The 12,011-nt window shown below is 40.5% G+C and overlaps 1 protein-coding gene across 1 annotated transcript in view; it reads right to left on the bottom strand.

Moving 5' to 3' along the window:
- The window catches only part of IGF2BP3 (insulin like growth factor 2 mRNA binding protein 3), a 187,652-nt gene that overhangs the window by 24,462 nt on the left and 151,179 nt on the right, over nt 1–12,011 (bottom strand). The window contains exons 11-12 of the mRNA XM_074984636.1: nt 5,472–5,591; nt 1,945–2,019 (exon numbers count right to left, since the gene is read on the bottom strand). Of these exons, the coding sequence (XP_074840737.1) occupies nt 1,945–2,019; nt 5,472–5,591 (195 nt within the window). The remainder of the gene's footprint in view (nt 1–1,944; nt 2,020–5,471; nt 5,592–12,011) is intronic.

The following is a 12,011-nucleotide window of genomic DNA, read 5'->3' as shown; positions in this document are numbered from 1 at the left end:
AGAGAAGATTGGCTCTTGTTTATGAAACTGCTCCACACTTTCCCAACCAGGGGCCTGGGGGAGTAGATTCCCATGCAGCTAAGTCAACTCTTCTGGCAGAAGGTGCCCCTTGCTGATCCAGGCCAACATGAGGGGGGCTTCCCCCACCTGAGTATGACTGGAGCCTCTTTGTTTGCACCATTAGCTATTTCCAAAGATGAAGTTTCTGTGCCCCAATTGTACGACTGGGGAAAGTGTGGCAGATAGTGCACATTGCCATGACACGAGCCCCCTGAGGCAACTAAGGTCAGAATGATGGTTGTCGTAGACTGAGACAGAGCACAAGTCAAAAGCACAGATTTTGAAGCTTGGTGCTCTGGACATAGTCCAGTACGCATAACTGTGTGTAGGGCAGGAGGAAGAGGGAGAAGTTTTCTTGTACAGGGAAATCTATGCAATTACAAAACTTAACGAAAAACAGAATAAAATTCTGAGCTATTTACTATATATTTGCAGATTGAAGAACACAGGCAGGTGAAGTTCCAGACACTGGAGGTTTTGATCCAGGCCATGCAGTGGTAAGAAGGAACTGGAGCAGGGGCCAGTGTGTTCTGCATTTATCTCTGTGACTAGAGGTACAAAGAGAGTGACAATGAAGGCGTGGACCAGCTGCCACCGTTTTCAAGACTTCTCGAGCCCCAGGCACCTAGAGCATGTGCTTACCCACAAGGGAGTATCTATATAAGGCCCAGCACCTAAAATACAAGCATGGCCCTAAATCTATGTGAGCAAGAGAGCACTGCTACGGTGTGAAGGTGTGAGTGACTTTCCTGTCTGCCATAGACATAAAAAGCAGTCAGGCTGCTACATGTGAAATGACTTATCTCAATCTCTGACCCACTCTTAGTTAGGATACGTCTATACTTACTGGAACTTACTGTGCTTAGTGGGCTTGTGCTAAATCGAACAATCAGCGCTCCACCACTGACCCTTGTGCTCCCATCAACCTCCTGCTGTGGGGACTGCAGGAAAAATTGACTTAGGATACTTCAGCTCTAGTTACGCAACTCACATAGCTGGAGCCATGAATCAAATAGATTTTTCCCCCCTAGTGTAGGCCTGGCCTTAGTATTCTCCAACCAAAATTAACTCAGTACTTGATCTTATGCCATAGTCCCGTTTCTCTCTCTCTGCAGCTCAGTCAGTCAATATGTGCAGGAGACACAAATGATGGTTGGAGCATCCTAGTCTAATTTTATTGTAAATACAATCAGAACCTTTCCACTCATCTGAAAAACTGCCCAGAAAGGCACTTCTGTCTAGAACAAATTAGTCACCTGAGAAGCTTAAAAGGTATAAACTCTATAACAATGCAAATTAATTTCATTATTTCAATTAAAATGCAGTCCACTATTTTTAAGCCAGACCAGAAAGACTGAACCACCATGCTCGTAAACGAGTGTGGAGGAAATTATGCATGTCATATGGGTTTCTTTTGTACGTGCACTTATGATTAGGTCAAACACAATGAAAAGATGGAAAACTTCCATTAACTTTAACAAGATCAGGCTGTGGCCCTTAATAAAAAAAAAGTTTCTTTACCCCCATGGTTGTATTTAGCAGAGGGAAAGCCAAGGGAAGGGAGGGTGGTCAAAACACAATTCACCAACTTATTTATTAGCAAGACAAGATGGATGAAATAAATATCTTTTACTAGATTACTGTGTGGCTTGAAAGCTAGTCTCTCTCCCCAAAAAGTTGGTTCAGTAAGAGATGTCACCTCAGTTTGCCTCTCTAATATGCCAGGACAAAGAGAACTTCAATTACACAGCACACCAACACCAAATTAAATTAAATTCTGAATAAAATGGTGCCATTCCATTAAGTATTTCATTGATGTTCCTTCCTACAGGACAAAGCCCACTAGGAACAGACAAATGGAATGGAAGTTTTCACACACAGTACCTTGAACTGAGCCTCTGGAGGTCCGGTGATGATAACCATTCTGAGCTTGGCATCTGGTCCTTCAGCAGGAGCTATCTGGAACACAAAGGTCAGATTAAGACAGCTTCTAGGTTTTTACAGGTGCCTAACTGCAAGGTAAGGTTACAGAAGAACTTTTTCCATATCAACAATGAGAAGTCCTGTGGCACCTTACAGACTAACAGATATTTTGGAGCATAAGCTTTTGTGGGCAAAAACCTGCTTTGCCAATGACATTGCATCTGATGAAGCAGGTCTCTGTCCACAAAAACTTATGCTCCAGAATATGTTAGTCTACAAGGTGCCACAGGACTTATTGTTGTTTTTGCGGATACAGACTAACACAGCTATGCCTCGGACACTTGTTTTCCATATCAGTAAAACTGTTCCGTTCTGCCACAAGAACATCTGCAACATTAAGTTTTAGTCATTTGGGGTTTTGTTTTCGTTAAATGAATGTGTTGGTTATCAGAAAAAAATGGTTAAGCCACAGCAAACTTACAACTGAAAAAACTTACAGCTGAAACAAAGGGATAGCCACTCAAGAATATCTGTGACCCATTGTAAAATCTCATATGCAGTTTGTGCACAGTATAAAGAAGCAGCTTCCCAGAGAAGGACATGGTTGAACAACCAAGATTTTTAACCTTATTCAGTCACATGAAACAAGTCCTCTCATGAAGGAACGTTTTCCTAACAAAATTTGCTCATCAGCAAGAGACACTTTTCCTGGGGATCAGGATAAGGAAGCTCCAATCTATCCAGATGGTAACATCCAAAAACATTCCTCCAGACTGATACACATAGATGATTTTGTCTCCCGGAGAAAAATAATTAAGTGCCATTAGGGCTGAGCCACTGAACCCCACAGTGGTCCTCAATAGCTACTTTCATCATAAAGTAAGAGTTCTGTGGGTGTTGTTTTCAGACTCCTGTAGTATTAAATAATTCGACCCAGCCTCTGACATTGAGATAAACAAAATATTCACCAACAACTGACATTTCCATTACAGCAGATAATATTGCATAGCCAGCACTAAGCAGGTCATGTATTAAACATTACAGGACTTCATCTTTGCCAAGGGACATTTGTCATTTTTAAACGCTGTGGTTTAATTCAGATAAAAGTACAAAGTACCGTGCATCACTTTTACTAAACTCCTGTTTATAAAATTTTGGTTAACAATCAATCATTCACACTGTGTCCTACACTGAAGAATACAACATATACTACTGGCTTTACACATTAATTCCTGTAATGTAACTAGCTATTTTATAAACACATGCATCTATAACTGCAGCACATGTAATAAACTACCCTAATGGGAAGTGCGCCAACAGCAGGCACACTCAGACCAAATTCTGGCGCTTTCATAACGTATTTAATTGATGCCAAATTTCAAGGCGCCTTTGCAGTTAGCTTACTGAGCATGGCTTGAGCAAATAATTTCTGTCCAAGTTAGACTGAAATGTTTGAGACATTCACTTCATGCAGTCACCTGACATTTTATTTGTATGTGGACTCTGATATTTCATACAGGACGCATATTTAACCATTAACTCCTGTAATTAAACCCTGGAAAAATATTTTCTATGAAGTCTGTTTAATGTCTGTATTTTTATTATTTTAATGCTACAATATTTTTGCAGTTTGAGATTGCCTTGGTGTACGCAAGAAATGAAGAGTCTAAATCTTAGATTGTAGCCTTCTTATCTGTATAGCCAGAGAAAAATAGCACCAGCACTCACTACAAACATGTAGATTACAGCGCCCGCAGGGGACACATTCAGAAGTTTCAATGTTAATTTTGTCTTTCTTGACCTTGAAATGTGTCAGCGAGATATATACAAAAACATTTTTCAATAAAATTTTAATTTAAAATTTCACAGCTTCTAAACAAAAAACAGATTAAACTCTATATATTACCATCAACAGCGATATGAATATTCAATATAGTCTTGAAATCCCATTTTATGGCTATTTTTTACTGTCTCTACAAACCTTCAGCACAGCACCAAAGTAGATGTTACAATTACATCCACACCATTCTGTATGTACCTCAAAACCCAGAAAGCCCTACATAGAAGGATAGCCCAATTCTTGTATACAAAAATCAGATCTCATTTGGCCATCTAAAATTGTTCAAGTGTTCCTTAAACTCTTAGGAAAAAGAGTTGAAAAGGTTCTTTTATTAATTGCTCAAATATTAGAACAAAGATTTTTTTTTAAGGGAAGCGTATATTAAAAATACTGGATGTTTCGAGTCAGTAGTTTTAGGTGGGGACAATCAATCAAGTCCATTTGTATGGCGTGTTTTCATTTCTACACAAATAAAGCAAAATCCGGATCCTGTGTAGCACATCGTAACCAAGATTTATGTAGCATGACTTCTGAACCACTTTTTAAAATATTCACGTTTTCACCTTGTGGTGCAAGCCTCTCTTGCCTCTGCAAGCTTTTCTGAACTCCCCTCTCTTACCTAACGCTTGTTCCCCAGGTCAGGGATGCTCAGTCCTTGATTTTCCAAAATTAGATGTCTATTTCAAGAACACTACAGAACAAGAGAGGCCTCCAGCCCTGCATGTGTCCCAACCAACTGGTTGCATTCACACACATCCCCACAGAGTCCACAGTTGCCTGGTCCCCACTGGGAAGGTGGTAACAAGTAAACAGAGCAAGAGAATAACATCTGGTGAATTTATGTGATGCAAGGAGAACCTGTGGCAAGTGAAGAATATGACTCCAGCAACAATCAATCAATCTGCACTTTAACACAGACATTCTACCAGTAGTTTGGCCAAACCCTGATCCCTACACAGAAGCCAAGAATATCAGCTATAGATGGAGAAGAGAACTAAAGGCATCATGGGGAGGATGGACTCCTTCCATTATCACCTGCAACCGTGTGGTGACATCTGGAAATGGGATGGGGAGAAGAGCCAGAGTAATAATGGAGTGACTGCTTCATCCCTCCATCACTGGGATGGGGCGTAAACCAGTCCTTGGAGAGCTGAGCAGGAATTCTATAACCCTACACAGCCTCCTCAAACTTTGCACTGTCTCTTCTGCATCTAGCGCCCTCTGGGCCCAGAGAGCGAGCATCTGTCTGCAGGGTTGTCAAAAATGCCTCTGGACGAGAGCTTCTTCCAATGAAGGATGAAACCAGAGTGCAGGCCTGTAAAGTACTTGTCAGAGATTCGTAAAGCAACATTTTTGTGTAAACAAACAAAACTGCCATGGTCAACATGAGAAATAAAAATGGTTTATCAAACATTTCAGCTTCTAATATTGCTCTCCACATTATGCTACAGAGCCCAGATTGCCCACCTTTTGGATATGTTTTATAATGTACTGAATCAAACTAACAAAATATACTAATTTGTCACATAAATCAATGTAGGGAGTATAGAGAAGAGAACAATAAGCATTCAGTTCATACATTTACTTGCAGAAATCTTGTGGAAAGCATCACGTGGAATGCACAGAGAGCAAGGTGAAATTATAGTACCTTAATAGATGCACCTGCAAAACGAGAAAGTTGTTTGATGTGCTGTCCCTGCTTGCCAATAATGGCGCCTACCGCCAAGGCTGGGATGAACAGATGAACAGTTTCAGACTCCGGCTGTTGCTGTGGAGAAGGAGGAAAGAACATGTCATGAATATTTTGGAACATTACCAATCAGGCTGACAGGGAACAGATATGGAGTATATATGCATAGAAATGAGAGATATATTCGATGCTCTGAAAAGTTTAAATGTTTAATGGACCAGCTCTTCTGAAGTTCATGAAATCTACTGTACATGGATGAACAACTCAGGCCCATGAGGATTCTTTCAATCTTAAAAAAAGTTGTGATTTCCACTTTAAGACTCCATAATTGAGCATTTTTGGTTTTGGTTTTTTTTTTTTAGAGGGTTATTTCATTTTTGCCTATCAACTCTACTTTGGTGTTTTTCCAGTTTATGACTGGCAGATGAGACTGTGGCAATGTGCAAAAATAAACAGGCTGATGATTAAGTAAGTGAACTATTTCTAGATTTCCTCTTTATTTAATTTTTAAGGTAAATTACACTGATCTGGACATGCAAATTGCATAACAAGCCTTAGAGACTTGTACATGTTACAGCTTCCTTTGCTTAGAAGTGATCAGAAATTATAAATAACCAACTTTGAAACTGCCAATGAACCCTTGTGTGTAAGATTATTTAACAGCTGGAGTCGAGTCTTGGCAGACATCTCAAAACAGGATAGCAAATTAAATACAAGGTTAAGAGTTTCTGAAATCACAAGGACTGTGCCTTCTTATCATAGGGTATCAGACACCTGTTAGTTATTTTTAACCAGACACTTAACCTTTCCATTCATTTTAAGAGACTATACTCTTTAGTTACTGCATATTCATGGCCAGTACTTAAAAGATTTTTTGCTCGAGTCACTGCAAACAATAACCATCTCTAGTAACTTGAAGGGCAGAGCTTCTGTGCGAATGGAACACAGATAACAACCCACATTCATTTTTAAAGAAGTTGATCAGTTTTCAAAAGCTTTTCATTAAGCTTCTTAGAATTAGAGGATCCATAAATCTCGTTTTAAAACTGATTTTGTTCTAAATACTCATTTCCAAATTAATTTAATTAACTCTCATTCAACACAATCACTATTAAGCCTATTTGCAGATACCTACTTTCTTTCTAAGTAACCTAGAGATAAAACCACCTATAAGAGTACGGAACCAGTGGGAGAGTATTAACTGAAGTACAGTAGAGTCTTAATATCTACGGTTCGCAAATTCAATTATTTGCAAGTGGCCAGAGTGGCCACTTCCCTGGGGCTCCAGGGCATAGAGTGCTGGCAGCTGCAGCTTCCCTCAGCAGGGAGCGCTGGCAGCCATGGCCTCCCCAGGGCTCCGAGCCGCCTGCATTCACGAAATTCAACTTTTGCGAGGGTTCTCAACACAGAACCCTCATGAATGTTGAGGCCCTACTATACCAATAATGTGGCACGTCAAGACAATCTGTGCCGACTGAGTTTAAACTTTGCTGTGTTCAACACAGTGGTGTTGCCTTTTGGATACCTTTCCCAAAGTGCTTGACACAGATGCCTGAAGTCCTCCTTTGTCTTTACATGTGTGCCATCTACAACAAAGAATCATATCGCTAAACAGTCTATTTCAGTTTATTTTCCCATTTAAATTTCAACATCATAATTCAGGCAAACATTGAATGAAAACTATAACAATAAGAATATGCTTGTTTTGAGTTTTACTTTTCTGTTGTCGATAAGACACAAGACAATGTAATCAGAGCAGAGAGCAGACACTTTTAGGTAAAGCTCTAAGGACCAGGTAAGGAGAATAAAAACTGACATATGTAGAACGGAAAAAAAAAAAAAAAGGCCAGTAGGTTCTGACATCTATGACATACGACATGTTTTTCTTCACAGGCACTTGGGCAACGTGAATATTAAAATGCTTATTTCAATTTAAATCAGCAGTAAAGTAATATGTTAAATCACTTACTGGAAACCACTCCCCCCATCATCACATCAGATCCCAAAAAAGACCTCAGGACAATGTCCTTTGACTTACTCATCATTAATCCAGTAAGCCTTCCAGTAATTTGAAGAGTAGCTTGGAGTCACTGCTGTAACTATTCATCTAATCTCATTTTCAATGAAGATGGGTAGTTCAGAAGCAGTATCAACTTGTTGAAAGAAATCAGTATTTTTAGCTCTATTCCTGTAAAGAAGTGGTTCCCATGCTTTCCAGACTATTGTACCCTGAGTCTGATTTGTCTTCCATACCCTCAAATTTCATTTCACTTAAAAATTACGTGCTTACAAAATCAAACCAAAATACAAAAGTGCTACACCACATTACAAAAAATTGTTCATTTTCTGCTTGTGGAATATAAATATTGTACAGGTTCAACTTTTCTAGACTTAGACACTCTGCTACAGCAACATCCATGGCCTAGCATCCTCAGGGACCCACTGCATGCTACTGGGTTAGAGCACTTAGGGGGAAAAACCATGGCAGCAGAACCACAGATGTTACCAGACCAGCAAGCCCCAATGGCCAGGCTGGGACAGTGGCAGAGGCACTGGTGTCCAGGAGTCCAGCCAGGGCTGGGACTGAAGTGAGGTCAGGAGGGGTGCCAGGCTAGCGCAGCAGGGGGCCGGTGGCCAGGAACTGAGACAGGAGATCAGAATTAGAGGGGCTGGCATTGACATCTCCTGGGAGATCCAGCCTGTACTTTCTTTTCAATATACAGTAGATACAGTAGCATGAACAAGTCATTGTATGAGATTTTATAGACTTGACTAGTGCTTTTTATGTTCCTTGTTGCAAAACTAGGCAAATACCTAGGTGAACAGACGTACCCCTGAAGAACTTCGACTGCCTCGATAAAGAATCAATGCTGTAGAATATTACGCAAATGGGACTCAAATTAGCAGTAAACCTTCCTTTCTAGCCAAACAGACCTGTTGTCTTCCAACTGCCTTCTCCAATTCTCTAGCTTCTTCTGAGTACCAACATAGCCCCACTCCAGGCTACCCAAAACACCCCTGCCAAAATAGTCTCTCCCATGAGTCAAGCTGTTTCTGAATCACCTTTTTAAACTAAATTTTCCTATTGAATCAAATGTAAATTTCTTGACATCATCACTTTAAAGGCCTTCCATAAAGCAGCCCCTATCTACACCTCTGATGTGGTCTCCTAAGCATTTCCCTAAACCAATTTAGTAAGTGTTTCTGTGCCCCCCCTTGTCACATTGTCCTATGCCTGCAACACTGGCCTTCTCAAACATGTGTGTCACACAACTTCTCTGGCTAAATCCAATTCACTACTAAAACCTCAGTTCAGCCATCTCACCTATGGCTAAGTGAATGACGGGCAATAAAAAGAACAAAGGTAAATGGATGGTCACCATACACGCTTTGCTCAATAACAGCATCATCTGACTCTCAGGGTACGTCTACTTTAGCCTGTAAGATCAACCTGCTCAGGATTGATCTTCCAGGGTTCAACGTTGCATGTCTACTCTGGACATGCGAAATCGATCTCTCAGGGGTCACAGTCGACCCCTGTACTCCTCCCAAGACATGAGGAATAAGGGAAGTCGACAGGAAAAACTCCCTTGTTGACATTGTTCTGTAGGGATAACTGAGTAAGCTAAGTGCAGATAGGTTGATTCTAGCTATACACAATTGTATCTGTGCTCGACTTACTTTGCCTAGTGCAGACATAGCCTCGCTCTTGGCCTTCCTCTCTTCCTCTCTTATCTGTTCAAACCCACATTTATCTCACGTTAAATTTAGACTCCATACTTTTCAAAGCACAGACCAGTTTACTTGTTCTGTGAGACATCCTAGAATACACATGGGTCTTTGACAAACAATAGGATTTAGAGGAAGTGAAAGGGAGAAGCTTGTATTGTGTGATGTTCTAGTTTATCAGCCTTTTCCAAATTCAACTCTGCAGTTCTACAAGAGAGGTATCTCTGTTACCATCAGGTATCTTATTTGAAAGAAGCATTCCCATTTCATTACTTCTAACCAGTGATTTTTGTCTGCAGCATAAATAAGTTGTTGGGTTTTTTTTTTTTTTTTTTTTTTGGAGGGGGCACGTTGTTTTTGAGCACAAACAACAAAAAGATCTTCCCCGCCCCCTACTTCTCCCTATCAAGATCGGACCATAGCACAGATATGACAGGCAAATATCGAATTCAAATTGAATTTTTATTACTTCTGCACATCATATTCTCATATTTATTATAAGTCTATCCTCCATTAGACATGCATGAGAGCACAGTGTGATGACTAAGCCACCCAATGTCATACCTCTACAAAATTATTGGAATTCTTGCACAATCCTTCAAATTAGGCATTTAGTCAGTCAGTCAGTCAGTCTCCTCAGTCCCATGCCACCTACTCATGCTATTTTTCAGGAACCTCAATTTTGGAGATGGTGTCACAATGAAATTCCCAGTCTTACAAACACACCATGAGAACTAAAATCAGTGAAATCATTCTCCTTTGCATGCAGTCTAACATTCGGTGTCCCCTTGCTTCCTAACTAAAAGGCCGGAAAAGCTTTAGCACAGCCGCCAGCCTGCTACAGTGCCCTCAGACCTTCAAAAAGCGTCCTCTACCAAAAATGGGGAGCATCCACTATTTCTAAGGTTTAAAAAAAAGAAGCAAGAAGGGAGTAGGAAAATGGACCAGAGCAGAAGGAAACTTGGGGAAACTGGATAATATATTGTGTCTAGAGAAGGGAAAGTAAAACAAAAACCACAAGGACTGGTCATATTCCCAGCAAATATAAGCGGGGCAGAACAGGGTTCTGATTTGGGGGTTTGGATGTATATTGCACAGTTTCATTTACTCCTCCAAATCTGCTGCATCAGTTATCTTCTGCAGAGGTTACCAAGCTGAGGTTCACCTGTCACACAACTCCCGCAGCCACCCCTCTCATTAGGAAACATAACATGTTTTTTGTCTTTTCTATTCCTCTTACCTTACTGACTTCAGCATTTCACTGTGACTCTCAACCTTTATGTGAAACCTCCCAGAGACGTGTGAAAAAATTTTATTTACTAACTTTTCACAGGCTTATACCATCTTCCAAAACCATAAGACTCGTCAGCTGCCCAACATTCAGGTTACAATTAATGTTTCTTTCAAGACCCATTCCTAGAAACACTGAGGTATATGGGATTTTTGCCATACTTCCATATGTAAGGAATTGGATTGTCTGTGCTTCCTACCTCTGTTATGTATCGCCAACATCTGGTTTATACCCAGCACGCACTGCAGCACAGTTACCTTATGATGAGGCATATACTTCAAAATAACCATGTCAGATTACCCACCCTCAGGCAGCAAGAGAAATACTTCAAAGCTTTTTTAAAACTGCCTGAAGCAGTCCCAGGCAGTGTGTTTGGCTCCACCTAGCACTGCATTTATTTAAAAAGAGAAAATCCACTTAATGGAACTGAAGTTGTGTGCAAGAGGCATTTCGTCAAAAAGTGCTCCTTTGTCATTTCCGTTCAACCAGTCACACTCACCTCCATCAAAAACTGGTCAGCTGTTTCGTTTAACCCCATCACATCCCAAGCTAAAATTTAAACCACACTTTTTCAATGCACTTTGAAGAATTACACTGCCCTACAGCTACAGTAAAATGCTTCTATTTATTTCATAATACAAGTCTGTAAGAAGGAGAAACTAACGTTAAATCTAATATCCAGTAAGAATCAATGCACTTACACAAAATAAGTTTTTGACACTGGCAAAAAAAAGTCTGAGTTTATTCCTCCTGCTTCCCGTACTAACATTCAATGTTCAAGCCTTAACTGGAAAAAAAGAGGCTTGTTAAGAAAAGCTTATTTAGGATGTTTCTATATAGTCCCCTATGTGACATTATATTAAAGTGATGCAGTCAATGGAGACTAACAAGCTAGAACCCAAGTCTACTGCTCCAATTCTAAAACCCTTTTTAAGTACGCTCTTAACTTCATGGTAAAGACCACAGGAGCGGATGACAAGTTTTCAATACTGAATGGCCATCAGGAAAAATATCAAAGTAGGAATGCTGTCCACCTCAGGCTTTGACTGCAGAAAAGCCCCCCCGGCTCCCCCTTGGAGACGAAGATCTGCCTGTTATGAGTGTCCAAGAGCTGGGGAATAATAGGATTCTTAGAAGTACTCAGACCTCCCCAGAGCCTGGCCCAGTTTCTATTGGAGTTAAGCTAACTACATTTCAGCATGACTCTGGGCTCTCCTAGACAAGCTGTCCTTTGAGACTTAAATGCCTATAAAGACATCTCTCACCACACTGACTCTCATACTCAGTGTCAGAGATCACAACATTGATGAAAACAGCTGGCTCACTCTTAACCCACACAACACTGAAGTAATGCTTTCAAGAAGGAAGGACTCCTGGAGTGTTTCAACTGGGACATGAACTTTGTCCTCTATTGAGAGAAGCTACTCTCCAGTCACTAAGGCAGTTCATAGGCTGTGTGTTTGATTGTATGACCCATG

Source organism: Carettochelys insculpta, chromosome 2 (assembly GCF_033958435.1).
Source record: "Carettochelys insculpta isolate YL-2023 chromosome 2, ASM3395843v1, whole genome shotgun sequence".
Lineage (NCBI taxonomy): Eukaryota > Metazoa > Chordata > Testudines > Carettochelyidae > Carettochelys > Carettochelys insculpta.
The sequence above is the reverse complement of the archived record's forward strand: the minus strand, read 5'-3'. Positions and strand labels throughout refer to the sequence as shown.